The 19,840-nt window shown below is 37.8% G+C and overlaps 1 protein-coding gene across 1 annotated transcript in view; it reads right to left on the bottom strand.

The window, feature by feature from the left end:
• LOC127569658 (cilia- and flagella-associated protein 47-like) overlaps positions 1 to 19,840 on the bottom strand; it is a 401,309-nt gene that overhangs the window by 337,333 nt on the left and 44,136 nt on the right. The window contains 7 exon segments of the mRNA XM_052014458.1: positions 666 to 743; positions 876 to 1,007; positions 5,284 to 5,406; positions 7,531 to 7,661; positions 12,039 to 12,283; positions 14,881 to 15,097; positions 19,302 to 19,398. Of these exon segments, the coding sequence (XP_051870418.1) occupies positions 666 to 743; positions 876 to 1,007; positions 5,284 to 5,406; positions 7,531 to 7,661; positions 12,039 to 12,283; positions 14,881 to 15,097; positions 19,302 to 19,398 (1,023 nt within the window).

Here is a 19,840-nt window from a genome sequence, read left to right as displayed (position 1 = left end):
CAGGTCAAAGAAGTACAGAGGCAGAGTAGTTTAAGTAGAGAGTTCCAGAGCTTAGAACCAAGGCACGTGAAAGTATGACAATCAATGAGCAATGAGAATCAGAGATGCACAAAAGGTCAGAATTGGAGAAGTGCAGAGAAATCAACAAGTAACCAGCAGGCAGCTGAAAATTAGAGAGGATTATAACACCCCCATTGAATCCCAAGACTTGCAATTTTCAGACATAGCCATAAATGTCAATCTTCCCATCTGGAATAGGTGTACAGCTGCCTAAAAAAACAAATGTTAGTATTAAGTATTTGTAAAAACACAGACTTGAAGTCTGAAGAAGTGGAATGGAATCTGCAATATGGACACTCCACCTTTTTGTGCTAACTTTGATTATTTTTGTTATTCCTCTTTTGCACTATTTATTTATTTTTGTAACTTATAGTAATTTTTATGTCTTGGACTGTACTGCTGCCAAAAAACAACAAATTTCATGACATATGTCAGTGATAATAAGCCTGATTCTAATTCTAATTCTACTTTAATCATAGGTCTTCAAAGGATGATTGGCCAGTCAAAATAAAGGGTTCATTCATTTTTTTTCTGGAGTCATGGAGCAGGAATCTGACCCCAATAATACATGATTCAAAGTAAAGATAAACTAGTTAAATACTAACCAGATCGATTTCAGCCTTTGGTTGTACCACTGATCCTCCAACCCGTAGTTTCAACACATTTGAATTGCGAATGTCTACCTAAGGAAATACCATAAATAGTTAAATGGAGGATACCAAATCTCAGCATCTTGTATCGATTTTCAGCATTACGGAAATTGTTAACTAGGAAAGTAATATTGCTAAAATATATGTGCATGTATTTCAATTTACCCTCAGTCTGGTATCAAATTTGAATATTGTAGTTGGGTGGAAGAATATTTTTAAACACACATAACCTCCAACGGGTATTACGCCATGAGTAGGAACGACTCTCATTCCAGGCACAGGATTCACGTTGTCGACCTTTTTGGAGAAAGAAATGAATTTTAAAAATATTGCTTTCATTCTTAAAAATACAAACTGAGCACTGGATCACTTTCTAAATGAATAGAATTGAAAAGCTGAGAGGTTACATTAAATATGTACTGCATTGATTGGAGTGCATAATACATTATGCACAATTTGATCTCCATATTTTAAAGAAGGTAATAGAACCATTGGAAAAGATGCAAAAATGTTACAAGGATGAAAACACAACCTTTCAGAAACTTTGAACAAGCTGCAGCTCTTCTCAAGAAGGCTGCAGTGAGATCTCAGGAAGGTCTTTTAATATGTGGAGGGATTTTAGAGGGTTGTCCTTAAGAAGATGCAACTACTTGTGGGAATGCCAAACTTGAGATCATAATTATGAAAAAAGGCATTAATAAATCCATTTGGGAATTCTTTACTGAGGGAGCGTATAGAATTTGGAACAGAGTAATTGAGACGAAGAACATGAGACCAAAAGGAATCAAATACTGATAAGATTAGATAAAACAAAGTAGGAGGAGACACATTTGCAGTATAAACACTGACAGAGAGCATTTAGGTAGAATTCATTGTTCCTGTGCTAAGAAAGACTTGCATTTCTATAGTGGATTTCACAACCTCAGGACCCCCCCCCCTCCCAAAATGCTTCACAGACAATGAAGTACTTTATTATGTAGAAGACACAGCAGCCAATTTTCACACAAACAGTAATGACTAGATACTGTGCTTCTTGTGATCCTGACTGAGGGATATATTTACACCAGGACACCAGGAATAACTGTTCGCTCTTCGAATATCACGTGATTTTTTATATCCACCTGAAAGGGATGGGAATTTGCAGCACTCACTCAGTATGCATCAAAGCTTCAGTAAAGATTATTGTGCTCAAATCTTGAAATGCCATTTCAATCCACAACTTTCCAACTCAGAGTCAAGAATACTACCCACTGAGTTAATTAAGACGAGGAAACACGCTCCTGCACAACTTGTTTTTATGATCTTTGATTACACTATCTGAATGAGTGGTAAAAACAGATTTAACAATAACATCTGAAAAGAAATTGCATATTGGAGGGGGAAAAATTCATTGTTGTGGGGAAAGAAAAGGAGTGTGAAAGAGCCTGAATGGTTTTTTCAAAAGGGACTCTGTATTGGATTATGGATATTGTTTTCATTGTTTCTACCTCACAATTTATTATAAAACATAACAGATGCAAAGGGCATCTGTTTAATGATGACTTGTCATTTTGCTAGGTTAAACTGCACAGCAAATAATATCACTTTGTTTTTTTTAAACCAAAGGTTCATTAGAAAATGATATTCTGATGTGGTTAAAACACAGTGTTGTAACTAAAATGATATTGTTATGGACTAGGTTACTATTGGTGAATGTCCCTTTAAGATAGAGCACAGTAGTGTGTGTGTGTGTGGCGTGATGACGTCAACAGAATTAAAGATGTTTTTGGAGAAGACAGTCGGGGCGGGGGGGGAGAAAGAGAGAGAGAGAGAGAGAGAGAGAGAGAGACCAGCCTGCTAGTCTCTATTGATGGATGAGAAACAATAACTGTGTCTGTCACTACAATCCACATATGGATTTTTGGAATAATCCGGTGGAGTCCACTTTGTCGTTCACCTGGGAAACAAGTATTTGTGTGGACGGCCTCATCTCGAATGCCTTTCGGGGTGGCAGATACTTTGCAACAAAGCAGTGGAGTTCACTTTGTTGTTGACCTGTAGAAGGAAACAGGTATTTGTGTGGATGGCCACGATTCAAGTGCCTTTTGGGGAGGCAGATGCGGTGGAGTAGTCACTGCAGAGTAGACACCAAGGTGTCGTATGGGTTCCATCGTGGAACATTTGGATTTCGTAATTACTCTCTATTTTCTCTCTACATCTACATTTCCTCTTCAGTCAACAGTGGTTTTGAAGAAGGCTTTGCTCACGTTTCACCTTATGGCTTGCTGAACTGAACTTTGAAAACTATTCCTGGACTTGGAGTTTGGGAGTTTGCCACACACACACTTTGAGTTTAGTTTTTGGGGTTAATGTTTAAGATCTAACAATTTTACTTCTAACATCCTAACATTTTTACTTTTATTTTTCTTATTATCATAAGTAGTTATTAATAAAATAGTTTTTACCACTTGTACATGACTCAGTGTGTTTCTCTTGTTGCTGGTACGTGACAATATCAGCACCAGTTTCTAACTATACATAGGCAGATTTAAATTTCATTTTATAACTCCCATATTAGGAAATTACATAGCTCCTTTTTAACTGTTTTGTGAGGAATTCTTCAAGTAACCTTTGGCCTGCATTTTAAAGTTTAAATGGTAATTATCATTAAAGTGTTCATTCTACAAAGAATAGATTTCAAGACCAATGACATTGCCTCTGTTCCACATTCCTGTTTCCACTAAACCTCTTTATGCACCAACCCCAGGCAACACTATACAGTACTTTGTCCAATCCTTCTCATTGTTGGCAGTGATTCTAATGGTTTTAGAGCTTCTTTCCAAATTTCATTTCTATGCCTCTCCATCTCAGTACCTCTGTCGCCACTTGAAAAGCCTCATCAAAATCTGGTTTTTATTGGATTGCTTCCTCTAACATCTTTCATAATTCTTTTTGTGAAACACCTTGGGTAGTTGTATCATATTAAACTTTATATAATTAGTGGAAACTAGATTACTGTCTATAATTTGTGAAAAATATTACTTTTCAAGTAATGCAAATGAAGTTGTCCCTTCATCTATTCCCTCACCCCACAATCCCCCACCAAGATAATAAGAATGTGTGACCAATATAAGAAAAATGAAATGTTTCAATATTTTTTTCTCAAATATGTTCAAACAAACAAACATGTTTTCGAACAAACATTTATTGTGGAAGACAAAAAAAAATGTTCATGTTAAGTGGCACTCATTGAAATCCCCATGATGAGAGCAGGGATGGCACTAAGTGGCCATCTCCTCTATTAACACATCATTAAAAATATATCCTTGCCACTTAATACACAGTTAAGGACATGTTTGTTTTGTCAATTAGTATTCTGGCTGTTTTTACATCCAGAGAGCCATCCCTCAACATCATAACAAAAGAGGTATATTTTGGGTGACTGGGATTTTGTGCTCAGAACCCCTCGGACCAGCCACCAGCATTTGAACCCCCAAAGGAGTTCTATAAGCTGTCATGTGCTCGCATTGTAAATATGTAATTCTGCAAAGTTACCTGTCTACATTCAAAATGAGGCTAAAAAGATTTGTCATGTCCCCTTTGACACTCACCAACTTTTATCGATGCACCATAGAAAGCATCCTATCTGGATGCATCACAGCTTGGTATGGCAATGGCTCTGCCCAGGACCGCAAGAAACTGCACAGAGTTGTGGACACAGCCCAGCACATCATGGAAACCAGCCTCCCCTTCATGGACTCTGTCTATACTTCCTGCTGCCTCAGTAAAGCAGCCAACATTATCAAAGACCCCACCCACCCCGAACATTCTCTCTTCTCCCCTCTCCCATCAGGCAGAAGATACAAAAGCCTGAAAGCACATACCACCAGGCTCAAGGACAGCTTCTATCCCACTGTTATAAGACTATTGAATAGTTCCCTAGTATGACAAGATGGACTCTTGACCTCACAATCTACCACGTTATGACCTTGCATCTTACTGTCTACCTGCACTGCACTTTCTCTGTAGCTGTAGCTGTGACACTTTACTCTGCATTCTGTATTGTTTTACCTTGTACTACCTCAATGCACTGTGTAATAAATTGATCTGTACGAACAGTATGCAAGACAAGTTTTTGACTGTACCTCAGTACAAGAGACAATAATAAACCAATTCCACTTCCAATTAAAGATAATTAGGTAACTATAACCATTGAAAGTGTACTTAATCACTTCTTGTGTTTGAAAAGTATGAAACCTCACTGTACTGCAGAGTGTCAGGGAAGGGAAAGGGAAAGGAGAAGAGAGGAGGAATAGATTCTCCAGAAGCCCTGCTTGTTCTGAATAAAGATCTTTTACATTTACCAGCTTCATTCTCCAGTGGCTTATTCACTGAACAGATATGGAAATGAAATTTGGAAAGAAGGTATTCATTACAATACTATGGAGGCATGATTACCATTTTGTGTGATTTTTTTGTATTTTCTGACTTATGAACAAAATTGACTTATGGTATTCGGGAAATAGAATTTGTTCATAACCTGGGAGGGCCTGTATCATAATAAGCCCAGCTGAAAAGCAAGTTAATGACATACCTTAAAGTATGCATGGTTTTGTCCATAATTTTTGAGAATGGCTGTCTTCATAGCACTTAAGTTCAAAGCGGCAGAATTAAAAAGCACACGGTTCTCAACAAAGCGAACATTAATATGACCAAGCTTTAAATAAAAAAAAAGTGGTTTTGATTAACAGTGGTAAGACATAAAATATGCAATAATTCTAATATATGTAACAGGTGTTTGCAGAATTAATGAAAAGTTCACACTTGGCCTCAAATCAGAAGATATAATGGCCCAGAAGCTGGAAAACGTAGCCCCATAATTTTTGGGCATTATTCAAACTTGATTAAAAGTAGACTGAGTTACATAAAGCTGGATTTACATTCGGGGTGCACTGTGCATTCGATTCCATTTACACACGGGGGACACAGGGCATATGCAGTGGTGTCCAATTGCATGCAATGCACACCTGAAAATTACATAAATAATTTTCCATGCACAGAGTGGCCTCGGTCCTCCTTTGTGCCACAAGCCATGTCTCCAACATGTAGCCACTCTCTCTGATCATCTCTGCAGTGAAATGCCACCTCCTGAGGCAATGTCCCTCAATTAAATGGGTATGTGTGAGGTGCTCTCAGAATATTCTGTGTGAACTAGGCCTCCTGATCCAAGCCCTTCTCCTCCTCCTTTTTGTATCAGGTAGTCCTGTTCAATAGTCCCCTGCTCATTCTCCCTGCAATATGAAAAGACCATCAAACTCTGATCCTAAAACAGTGACTGAAGGCTCCAGAAATAAATTTTGCCACTGGCTAATATTTTAGCCTCTCAATATATACACAATTGCACCAGTCTCCAACAAAACTACACGTGATTGATGATTCTTTTAACAGGTCATGTGTCAGGTTGGACAGAGATATGCAGCCTGCTGGAACATAACAGTTACCAAGTAGAGCTTATGGCTATGCTTTATCATTGGCTATCTATCACCACGGCTTTGAGCTTATTTGCCTCTGGATCCTTCTGTGTTTAGTTCAGGAAAGATACCATGAATGGCATTTGGCATATGACAACTAAAGTGTGACTGAATAAGCAATCCACCTGCTCTAGATGTGTGTTAGCTGTTTAGTCAGAAATGGAAGTCTATGCTAAAATATCTTGTAAAAATGAGCAAAACTGATGACTGATAACTTGCTTGCAAGAATAGGCAATTATGTCAACATTTACTGTGGTGATGAGAGGCAGATTAGGCAGACATTCAGTGTCTCAGTGATACAAGTGACAATTATGACATCCCTGGATCATCCAGCAAGGTTATCAACAGATTCCACTTCATCAATGTGATGCTGGTGTTGAAGCACAAAAAGGATGCTTATGTAGATCTGTGCAGCTACTAAAATGTTTCCATCTTCTGGCAGTTCACTTTCCCTGATATCTCTCATCTGACTATTCAGAGACAAGTGATATTCCCTTGAAACACAACAAGTGGCACTTATTAGGAGCCCAAGCAGTGCAGTTCAGGAATGATACAATGAGTGCCATTTGGCATATGATAACTAAAGTATTATTCAGTAAGCAATCAGCCTGCTGTAGATGTATGTCAGCTGTTTAGTCAGAAATGGAGGCACACTTTAGAATCTTCCAGCCAGGGGTTCCAGTATGTTCATTGCGTGCTGTGCTCTACACAACAGCAGTGAAACTTAGACGAAAAGCAGAGTGCAGGTAACCAGAAACATTTAAAACAAGTCAAATACATTTAACTAAGAAAAAACTAAAATTAACAAATTTATAAAATAATATTTCAAATCACATCTAACTGATGTAAATTAATCTAAAACATGAATATTTATGGGAAAAATAGAAAAACCAAACAACATACACGAATACTTTCTATTTCCATCTGGTTTTGCAAATGAATGAGACAAGGCTGAGGGGTCACATATGAAGTGCATCTGGCATCTCAATTTAGTAAACATTCTTCAACCCTGAACTCAGCCTCAAGTCTCGCAGCCGAGCTAGAGGTTAGATGCATTCGTATCTGACTTCAAATGCATCCCATATTTCCCTATTAATTAAAGACATGCTAAACAACAGAGGATGAATAGGCAGAACCACCTCCCACATCAGAGTTTAATCCAGCTGAATGCCCAAAGTAGATAAGACATCATTTTTTTCTGACCGAGAAGGCAATTTACACTCAATAGTAAATTATATTAAGTATATATTTAATTTCATTTACCCAAAAGAACTTAAAAATAATCTACATAAATAGATGCAATCTTGTACCTTAGCAATACATTTCAATCTGACCTTGTTCCCTTCATGCACAATAAGATCAAATTCACCTTCCTCAGGGGAGAAGAACGATGCATGCCAGACTACTTCACATTCCAAATCACTAAATGCATCCACAGTGCCTGCATAAAAAATAGTACACATTTAGCTTCTTAATGCATATGTCAATTGCATAAGTGAGGAACAAGTTCTAAATCTGAAGTGAGATGATAAATATTGTTTCAACTACTGATCACAAGCTTAATAGAATGATATTGTTAATAAGGAGACCATTCAATCCATCCCACCTGTGCTGGCTCTCTTAAAAGACTTATAGCAATCAAAATACTCCCCCCTCCTTCCATTCTCACCCACAGCACTGTGGGCTTCTTTCCTTCAAGTATATAATAACTTACTTTATGAAAATTACTACTAAATCTGCTTTCACTATCATTTAAGCAACACATTTAAAACATCTTGCTGCTAAAAGCAAATATTTTCATGTCACCTCTAGCTCTTTTGCCTGTCTACTTAAATTTGTTTTCTCAATACCAACTCTTCTCCCATTGGAAGTGGTTTCTGCTTGTTTACACTGTCAAAACAATTCATAATTCTGTGTACCTCTACTATATCTCCTTTCAACCTCCCCTGCATTGATGATAATGACCACAGCTAAGAGTTATAGAGAGATACGGCACAGAAATAGACTTTTTGGCCCATCGAGTCCACATCAACCATTAACCACCTAATTACATTAATCCCATTTTTATTCTACTCATATTCTCATCAATTTCCTTGATTCTACCACTCACCTACCTATTAGGAGCAATTTATATTAGGTAATTAACCCATTGAATCATAAGCCTTTAAGGCCATAGGAGGGAACCAGAGCATCAAGAGGAAACCTATGCGGACACAGGGATAACATGCGAACCCTGCCCAAGGTCAGGATTGAACCTGGGTCTCTGGAGCTCTGAGGCAGCAGCTCTACTAGTTTGACCACTGTGCTGCCCTCAGTTAGTACAAGAAAAAACATAAAACCACTTGTTAAAGCCCAAGCCAGTTTAATGTGAGGGCATCCAGCTTCTCCACTTATTTGAAGTATCTCATCCTAAGTAAATCTCATCGATACTACCTATCAACTAAGAACTTAATAACATATGTACGTGAGAAACAGCAATAGGAATAAGCCATTTGGCACCTTGTACCGCTCTGTCATGCAATAAGCTCATCACTGATCTTTTACCTCAGTACTTATGCACTGACACCGTACTTCCTGATTCTCCTGTGATCAAAAAGTTAATCAATCCCTTTTTTGAATATACTAAGCGACTGAATCTCCACATCCAAAGATTCACTACATCCTCACTGATGAAATGTCTTCTCATCCCTCTCCTGTATAACTGACTCTTACTATGAGACTCTGACCCCTGCCTCTGGATACCACAACCACGGGAAACATTTTTCCTGCATCTACCCTCTCAAGCGTCAAAAGCATTTTATAAGTATCTGCAAGATCACCTCTCATTGGTGAGGAAAGGTTCAGAGGAATATGGGCTAAAGCAGGCAGATGGGACTACCTCATGTAGGCACCTAGGTCAGCATGGACGAGTTGGGCTGAAGGGCCTGTTTCTATGCTGTATAACTCTTGACTCATTCTTCTAAATTCTGGAGAGTATAGGCACAGTCTGCTTAGCAGTCACTCATCATTTGCTAAGTGACAACCCAGGAATCAACCTTGTGTAACTTCACTGCACCTTCTGCATCTTCCTTTGGTAGGGAAAACAGACTTATACACAAGGTTATACTTATATGGAAGATTAGGTCATATGGGATCCAAGGTAAGCTAGCCAATTGGATACAAAAGTAGCTTGTTAGTAGGAGTCAGAGGGTGTTATTGGAGGGTTGTTTTACCAGATTGAAGACCTGTGACCAGTGGTATGCTGCAGGGATCGGTACTGAGTTGTTTGTCATCTATATTAATAATTTGGATGCGACTGTAGGGGCAACATTTTCACATTGGGGGTGGTGGGTATATGGAACCAGCTGCCAGAGGAAGTGGTAGACGTGGGTACAATTACAATGCTGAAAAGATATTTGGACAGGTACATGGATGGGAAAGGTTTTGAGGGATATGGGCCAAATACAGGCAAATGGGATGAGTTCAGGTCGACAACTTGGTTGGCGTGGACGAATTGGGCCAAAGGCTCTGTTTTTGTGCTGTATGACTCAATGACAATAGTCCTGATACAATCTCACCACGACTCTATATAATTGAAGCATGTCATCTCTACTCTTGCAGTCAAATCCAGTTGCAGTAAAGTTTAACATATTATTTGCCTTCCTAATTGCTCACTATCCCTGCGCATTAGTTTTCAGTGATTGGAGTACAAGTATACACAAGTCCCTCTGAAAACTAACACTTTCACAGACTCTCACAATTTAAAAACTTTATAGTTTTTTTACCAAAATGGATGACCTCATATCCTTCCACCTTATATCCACCTCCATTCACTTAATCTGTCCCTTTTTTGTATCCTGTTCATAGCCCTCAATGCCACCCAGTTTTGTTTCATCAGCAAACCTGGATTGCCTCTTCAAATCATTGATTTATATTGTGAATAGCTAGGTCCTCAGAACTGATTTTAATAACTGCTTTTGGGGATAATTTCTGCACCATATTTCTTTTTTAATTTATTCATTTTTCATTTGGACTTCACTGGCAAGGCCAGCATTTATTGCCCACCCTTAAATGCCCAGCTAAGTTTTGTGGGAGACCCCCCCAGCCTGCGATATTATATGTTATAATACATACAGAAGGCCTAAAGCAACATGCACAATAGAATTGACCTTGCAAGTCCAAAACCACAAATGCTACCCCTCCATGGTGAAGAAAAGATCATGGACCTAAGGGTGGGCAGTGGAGGAGAGATGACCACAATATGGCCTTTTTGTGTCAGATGTCCCATCATAGCCCTTAGATGTCTTCTGCACCAAAACCAATGTACAATCTGCTGGCATCTGTCATTTTCTTCCTTCACACCACACACAGTGCTTCAAAACATGCCTCTGCACTAATCTTTAAATTATACACAGTGTCAGTGTTGGGCTGACAGTTGCGAATGTGAAATCATATGTTTTCTTCATCAAGGCCTTCTGCCTTTCACTACACCTAACTGTTACCATTGAAATTCTTGGGTAACTGAAATGAAAAATTCACAAAATTAATGCAGAAAATGCTGGAAATACTCAGCAGGTCGGGCAGCATCTGTGGAAAGAAAAAGAGAGTTAGTGTTTCAGGTTGAAGAGCCTTGCTCAGAACTGGAAAAGAGAAAAAAAGGTCAGTTTTAAGTTGCAATGAAGGCAGAGGAGGGATAACCAGGGCAAAGGAATGCAATTTGATCAGAAGAGATCAGAGTTGTCATTCTGATAAAAGTGTTGATAAAGCCACCTGGTTGATCGGTTAATGTGGACAATTAGAGGAAGAGAGAGAGAGAAAATAAACAAAGGAACATGTAAGAAGCTGTGAAATGCAGGTCAAACCTGAAGGAAATATCCAGCAGATCAGACAGTGTTAGTTTAAAGAAAATAACTGAGTTAATATTACAGATGGATAACCTACAGCAGAACTTAGCCAGTTCTGTTACAAAAGAGAAAATATGTTACTTGAAGTTGTTGAATTCAACATCAAGTCCATAAAGCTGCAACATGCCCAGACAAAAATTGAGACACTGTTCACTGAACTTACATTGGGATTGTTTGAACAGTGCAGGAGGCCATAGACACATCGGTCAGAATGGGAGTGGGACAGAGATTAAAGTACCATCTGCAAGTTAACGGTTATCCTTGAGGGCTGAAAACAGGTTTATCCGTCTGTAACTCAGTTTTTTCTCTCTCTCCAAAGAGTGCCTGATCTGCTGGGCATTTCCTCTGGCTCTCATCTTCACGTCACAGTTTCTTACATTTCTTTATTTGTTTTCTTTCTCTCTGATTACCCTCATTAAACTATTAACCAGATGGGTTTCATCAACAGCTTCTCACTCAGCAACCCTGGTTTACCCCCTATCAGATATAATCCTTTTGTTCCATTTAGTCCTCCCACAACCTGCTTGCAAATTTAACTAACTTGTTGTCTCTCTTTCCCAGTTCTAATGAAGGATTTTCAACCTGTAACTATAACCTTGTTTCCCATTCCACAGTGGCTGCACGACTTGCTCAGTGTTTCCACCATTTTCTGCTTTTATTTCTCAGAGAGATGAAGAGTCAGAGGGAAATTTATAAAGAAGGACTCCATTAAAAAAATCCACGTTTTTATAATACTTGCACCACTGTGAGAGTTTCCTGCTAACAGGACAGTAAATATTGGCTAAATTTGCAATTTCCTTACACTTCCCTCAAAGCATGTTCCAGGGACCTTTGTCAATGCTGCTCTCAAAGATAGTCACAGAAGTAATCTGATTGATTTACCGCCTGACGTTCCTCTTTCTCAACCAAGCTTAGTTCATTTTCACATTAACTACCTTCATCAGGTCGGATGAAGAATGCCATTCCTTTTTCTTCGACTACTGGACACCAGCTGAATTGAACAGGGTAGTTTCTCCTGTTATAGAGTCGCATTGTTGTCCTGAAACCTGATTCATGCAGGAGTCCATAGTTTGGGGTCAGAACCAACTTTCTGGTTGACAGCTCCAGAGCAACACAAACCACATTTGCCATTATTAATATAAAGCCAGAATGGGTATTATTTATTGTGTAGGTAATTGATCTGCAAAATAAAAGAAAATTGGCTGAAATTTCTATGGTACCGATTTAAAAAGAACAATGTTTTTGGTATCGCAGTTTTAATACTTATGAATTATTTTGTTTATAATCTTGGAAATTTATGACCTGCCCTCAGTCCATTGCATGGTTTTGTAAATACCCCCCAACTACAATGGCTTGTATTTTACTAATACATGGTGGAAATTAAAATTCAGCAAATATTTTATTGTGAAAGAGGAAATTGTAAAAGTAAGAAAAAAACATGATTATCCTGCAAACAAACCATCAATTACAACAATATTAATTTCTTTTCCAAATCTGCATCAGATTATGAATAACTTAAAGTGCATTTAAGTTGTCAAAAGAAACTTCCAAGATTCCACAAAACACTGGAGGTTGTCTCCATTGATGTTCCACAGGGCTCAGCAGGATCCCCTGCTTTTTGCAGTATATATCATTGATTTGGACATGCTTATAGAGGCCTTGTTTAAGAATTTGCAGATGATTACTAAAACTGAGAGTGTCGTTGATGGTGAGGATGGTGTTAATCAGCTGCAGGCTACAGGGAGATGTCAACGATCTGGTTAGCTGACCACAAAATCAATCCAGAAAAACATGCCGTAATAAATCTGAAGAGGGCAGATGAGGCAAGTGCATACACAAAAAAAACAGTAAGGTACTAAGATGTGTAGAGGAACAGAGAGATCTTATATTTGATGTCCACAAATCCCTGAGGTAACAGGATGGGTATGAAAGATGGTTAAGAAGGCAATTTGGATGTTTGCCTTTATCAGTCAAGGGACAGAACTTAAAGCAGAGAAATCATTGAGAACTATGTAAAACAATAGTTAAGCTACAGTGAGAGTATTGCATACAATTCTAGTCAATCCACCACAGGAAGGAAATGGATGAAGTACAGAGGAAATTTGCAAGTGGGTTGCCAGCGCTGGAAAACTTCAGTTATGGAAAGAGAATTGTTACATTGGGAAGAATGAACGGAGATTTAACTTTTGGCCATAATGGACATGGTAGGATGAATGACCTTAACTGTGTTGCATAGTTCCACTTTCTAAGGTTTCATGTTAACAATTAGTAATCAGTGAAATACTGCCATTCTACACATGGTACTCAATCACTGTCGATCAAACATCAGAAATTGGTAATTCAATTCAAATTAATTTTATGTACACTTGTTTTTCAATATTTCCTTCAATTCAACACTTCCATGTCATTCTTTTAGGTGACTATCCAATGACAATAGTTTAATATTGGAGGTTACAGTTGGCAAATCAGAAATCTCTTTTTAGAAACTCTGTCAGTATCTCAATTTGTAAGTACTTCTCTGGTATGGAAGTGAGACACACCTAGTGTTTTCATCTGGACAGCAATAGTGATATGATAGCTATTATCAACATGATGAATGATAAAAATAACCTAGTTGCATTCAGTTCTCACTCCTGATTCTTATTCAGTAAGCTCCAGGAACAGAAATATTACATTGTGCAGTTAGGTAAGGACATGATTAGAATAGCCTATCAAAATCCATTCAGCTCATTCATGAGGAATGATCATTAATGTGAGCTACAGGAGCCTGTTAAATTATACCATAAAATTTTAAATTTTCAAAAGGTTTGAAACGATGCCATTTAACCATCACCAAATGAGTTCACAAAATGTTCACATAAAATATCCCGGCTGCTGCTTTAAAATAACAAGGTTGTTAACTTTTGCATGATGTGACAGTCCAATAAATATAGGTTGAAAATTGTTAAAAATATTAACTTTTATTTGTATTTTCAAAAAAAGGATTGATTTAAGGTTTCTCCTTTCCAGGATATACAGAAGGTGTGGGAACAGAGAAATAAAGGGAGCAGACCTAGAGGGAAGGAAATTAGGACATAAAGGGAAAGCATGAAAGAAATGAAGGGTACAGAGCTATTAAAACTGTAAAAAAAAATGGAAGGAGAGAGGACAGATAAGAGTATTGTGGAAAAACAAGGGAGAGCACAGTGAGGGACTGAAATGAGAGAAACCAGAGTAAAAGAAAGCAGGAAAGGAAAAGACAGAGCTGGGGCATAGGGCAAAACAGAGAAAGGGTACTGCGAGAAGATCCAAGAAAAAAACTTTGATAAGGAAAAAGGAGTGAATAATGAAAGGAATGGACCTTATTTCAAAGCCTTTGCCTAGGGTTTTCGGGCCAGTCAAAATATGTTGATTAGGTCAAACGACAGCCAACCTAATCAGGCAATGGGCCCTTCTACCGTGGAAATCAGAGTATAACTATAATTTTCTCATAATTATGAGTTTTCTAAGACCAGAAAATCAAAGGCAGTAAATTCAGGATTTTTCAGTAAGTTGTCTGGTGCTTCTAAGACACATCAACAACACAAGATTGCAAAATATGTTTGATCGTTAAAACAAATCAAAGGATTGAGTCAGTTGCCATAATATGCATTGCTCTTTACATTCAACTCTGTTCACTTCAATAGAACTGAACTCTGTCACAGAATGAAGCTAAAGCAATATTGCTGGCTTTGTTTCATATTTTTCCCTCAAATTTCTTTCCATTGGAGAGAAAAGAAATTTCTCTTTCACACTTACTTCCGAAAAGCTCCAATTTTTGTACTTTCAAATACCAGTGGTAGATAACCTGTAGACATGGGCGGGATCACCTGAGATAATGGACTAGATTCTTGCAGCTCTGCACAATCTGTATCCACTTCGAATAAAATGTGTGTGGTTAGGTTGTTCACAATATTCAAATTCTGGGTTGATGTTGAATGTACACACACTTCTCCAAAGTCAATGTTTGTTGGGCCTAGTTAAAAAAGTATAATTATAGTAAAAACTATTGAAAATGGGTATAAAGAAGTACAATTACCTGTGGGCAAAATGTAATCACGCTCACACAGTGTAAGTTAGGTGGTCTTTATGTATGTAATAAATCTTTTGGTATGAAAATGCACTGCTAACCTATGAATGCAGGTGATGCCTTTTACTAAGGAAAAAAGATAAATATAATAGTGTAGACCTTTGCTCCAACACTGTGTAGCATCTATAAAAACAGAAATTGCTGGGAACATTCAGGAGGTCGGGAAGCATCTGTGGAAAGAGAAACAGAATTAATGTTTCAGGTCAGAGACCCTTTGTTAAAAATGCGGATGTGCTCTAATATATTTGGTTTGTTAATTTCTGTCGTTCAAGTTTACTGTTGTCATAGGGTACACCTACACAGGATATAAATGCCATTATAGTTAGCATTTTGCAGCAGCAGTACAGGACAAACATAAGTTAACATGAACTTAAGTTAACATAAATTATATATGACTTACACATGTGCAAAATAAACAACAAAATAAACATAACGACTCTTGTACATAATTGAGAGAGAAACGAAAACTGTGGTATTAAAACATACTCCTTTGTCTAAAATAGATTTAAAAATGAAGTTACATTTTTCAGTAAAAACAGCATAACATATGGAAGCAGAATATAAATTAATTTAGATGTTTATACCTCTGTATTAATTACAAAATAATGGTTTTTCCAATTTTGTCAATATTTTTATAAATTTCAAATAAAAAGTACAAAATGCATGAAACAAAGGAAAAAGAGAAAATGTTACAAAATAGATTGTATCGAATCACACTAGAAATCACAATGCTTCATATTGATAAACAAAAAAAAATCAATTGATATTGATAAGTTGGAATAATTTTATTATAAAAAAAAATCTAACCCCACTATCAAAACCAGAGCTGTTTAGTAACATCCTAAAGACATAGTAGTATTGGCCAATATCTGTACATTTAACACCAAATCAGTGGTTTTGAAAGTAGTTCAAAAAAGGTCCCCACAATATTTGAAAGTTCAGAATAGATCCAGAAATAGAGCAACGGATCTTCTCTAAATTTAGATATGACATAACATCCCGTAACCATTGAGCATGAGTAGGGGGAATAGTTTCCTTCCATTTACGCAATACAGCCCTCCTGGCTATAAGAGAAATGAAGGCCAATATCTGTAAGTCGGAAGTCTCCAGAATTATATCTTTTTCTCCAACAATCTCAAATAATGCAGTTAAAGGATTTGGCTTTACATTTATTTTAAAAAGTTTCTCAAAAAAGTTTTTAAAAATGTTCTCAAAAAATATTTCACTATTTATTAATTTACTGTCCAAGTTCACACACAAACAACAGCTATTTGAGTGAGATACTGGAAGATACACAGTTCACTCTCAAACTACATAGTTTCAATTGAGGAAGAGATTATAAAAATATAACCAAAAAAATGTCTATTCCAGTCTCACCAAGTGACTTATCCATGGGTAGGAAGAGACAATACTTTAGAAATAGATTTTATCACCCTTAAAATAAAGGAATAGGGTGGAATTTCCATAAGATCTGATGAATAGTTGGGTCAGTGCTTTAAGTATACCAATTTTTAAAAATAACCATTATCTTATTGTTATCTTTAATATTCTCAATTATTTCAAAATGTTTTTCATGTTTTTAGGTAATTTTGTATTTTTTTTAAATCTTACCACATTCAACTTTTTTTACAAATTGTTTTCTTCAATTTTCAAAGTCTTCACATGTTTCCAAGTGTTGACATTGGCGCAAAGGGGAGTAGGACTTGGAACAGGCTTTCCTATCACAAAAGCCTGTTGTATCTTTCCATTATCTCTTGGCTCAACAGTACTTCTGCTCAGCTTGTCTTGCTTTTAATCATATGCTTGACCCACAAGCCACAGCCCTTAGGTTGAGAAAATTATGGATTTTCACTTCTCCTTGTATGAAAGGTGCTTCCTAATTTCACTCTTGAATGGCCTTGCTCCAAATTTAACTATATGTCCTGGATTCCCCATCAAAGAAAATAACAGCTCCTTACAGCATTTCAGCATTTCAAACACTTCAATTATATAACCTTCTTAACCTTCTAAACTCAAACAACTACAAGACATGTTGGTGATATCTGACTTTTTAACTTAATCTCTCAGCCTTGGTTGAAACCAACAGAGAACTGGTGACTCAAGACACTGCAGATGCTGGAATCTGAAGCAAGAAACAAACTGCTGGAGGAACTCAGTGGATCAGGCAGCATCTGTGGAGGGAAACGGACAGCCAATGTTTCAGGTTGAGATGCTTCATCTGGACTGAAAGATAGAGAGGAGGTAGCCAGTAAAAAGAGGTGTGAAGAAGGGGTGGAGCAAAAGCTGGCAAGCAATGGGTGGATCCAGGTGAGGAAAGCTGATAGGCAGATGAAGGAGGTGAACAGGAGTGAGATAGATCAGCTGGTTGTGTGGTGTCACAACAACAACCTCGCACTCAACGTCAGCAAGACCAAGGAATTGATTGCGGACTTCAGGAAGGGGAAGTTGAGAGAACACACACCAGTCCTCATTGAGGGATCAGCAGTGGAAAGGGTGAACAGCTTCAAGTTCCTAGGTGTCAACGTCTCGGAGGATCTATGCTGAGCCCAACACATTTGTGCAATAACGAAGAAGGCACTTCAGCCGCTTTACTAAGTTACGAGTTTGAGGAGATTTGGTAGGTCACCAAAGACTTTTATACTCTTCCCCTCTGCCATCAAATTTCTGAACAGTCCATGAATACTACTTCATTATTCCTTTTTTTGCACTATTTATTTATTTTGTAATTTATAGTAATTCTATGTCTTTGCACTGTACTGCTGCCATAAAACAACAAATTTCAGGACATACAAGTCAGCGATAATAAACCTGATCCTGATTCTGATTCTGAGAGTAGAAATAGGGACAGAGAGGCTGGGAGATGATAGGATGAGTCAACAAAGTCCTGCAGATGGTGGAATCTGATAGGAAAGTGGCGTGTGAAACCTAATAAGGAGTTGGGGTGGGTAACCCACCCCCCCAAGTCTCCTATCACCCCGTTTCTTTCCCCTCCTCTACCCACTCCATCTGCCCATCATCCACACAGTCCTCCCACTGGGATCCTCTCCTAACTGTTCCCATCTGTCTACCCCACCTCCCTTATTTGGTTCCATGTTTCACCTTCCTTTCCTATCAGATTAGGATTGTTCACTTCCTCAGTGGTGGTGTCCAAAATTGAACACAATATTCTAGATGGGGTTTGATCAATGCTCTGTGCAACTGAAGCATCAATTCCATCCCCTTGTGTGTCATGTCAGAAGTCTAAGCTTCCACAGAAGCCAGCAGACTTTTGGTAGTTTCTGTTGGTGCTGCGTTAGAAGTGTGAGCTGCCTAGAGTGACCTGGAGAAGCAGCAGTGAATGACAGCATCAAGTGATTTGATGGTGGGAAAGGCCCAGAAATGTGCAAGAAGAATTCTAGTTACCAAATCAGCACAAGTGTATTTATGGTCATTTCGTTACAACAAAGATGCTGAACAGGATTACGGAAAGATATGTCTTCTCTCTGTAAATTCATATGGAAGTAGGTAATCACTGATATATTGATTTTTCAACTTGGCAATTTCAGCAGTGAATGCTGTTGAGTCAGAGCTCATTGCAGATTGTGAAGTGTTAGATCCCATGAATTCCCTCTGTTTAATTTAAGGCTGCATATGGTGATGGCACTACTATCAGACAGAAAGGGTATGACTGGATCAAGCATGTGTTGATCATGCCTGATGACCACATTGAAATCAGCGGCTGAGTTTGATTTAACGCACATAATTTGTAGGTAACCATCCTCCACTCACTGCATTTTTCCCACAGAGTTATTTTGCTATTATTGCCAAAAGTTGCTGAGGTTCTTTTCATCAGTTCAATTTCATCCATACTTCAAATAGACTCTGTTTTCAAATGACTTTGTTTTTCTATGTATGGTCATCTGCTGTGGGCCCAGATGTATGCTCTGCCTTGCCTCCAACTCATTGGATGATACAGTGTTGACAACAGATACTCTGTTAATGAACAGTCAAATTGATAACAAGCAGTCCTAGAGGTTTTCACAATTACCCCCCAACAACAATATTCACAACTGACTTATGAATATAAAGTATAAATGAATATTCAACCTACCAATGAATATTTGGTGAAGTTGTTGAGGAGTCAGTATCAAACTGCAATCCTTCTCTTCTTGAAGTGTAGATGGGACAGCATTAAGACCATCTTTTGCCTGCAGGAAGTCAATTAAAAAGAGATCAATTTCATTCAAAGTCAAAGGGGAATAAAAAACCACCGAATCTCCTCCCAAAACCAAAAATGCCATTAACGTCTATGAGTAACTAGAAAAATGTTTTGGAGCAAATAGACCAAGGTGAGATTATCAGCTTCCCAAACAATTCCCATTGGGAGTACAGCTGAAATGTGTACATTTTGCTTCCCAAATTCCCTGTTCTCCCTGTTGTCTTGCCCAACATCTCTTTATTATATATCACCTTAAAAAATTGACAACTCATTTATATATTTGTATTTGTGGAACTACGTCATATACAAATTGGCTGTTGTATTTCTTACATTGTAATATTGAAACTTCAAAGAGAACTTAACTGACTGTAAAGTTTGGGAATCTTTAAGTCATGGTAGGCACTTTATAAATGTAAGCTTTTTTTTATTTC

Source organism: Pristis pectinata, chromosome 4 (assembly GCF_009764475.1).
Source record: "Pristis pectinata isolate sPriPec2 chromosome 4, sPriPec2.1.pri, whole genome shotgun sequence".
In the NCBI taxonomy this organism is placed as follows: Eukaryota; Metazoa; Chordata; class Chondrichthyes; order Rhinopristiformes; family Pristidae; genus Pristis; species Pristis pectinata.
This window is presented reverse-complemented; position numbering and strand designations above follow the sequence as displayed.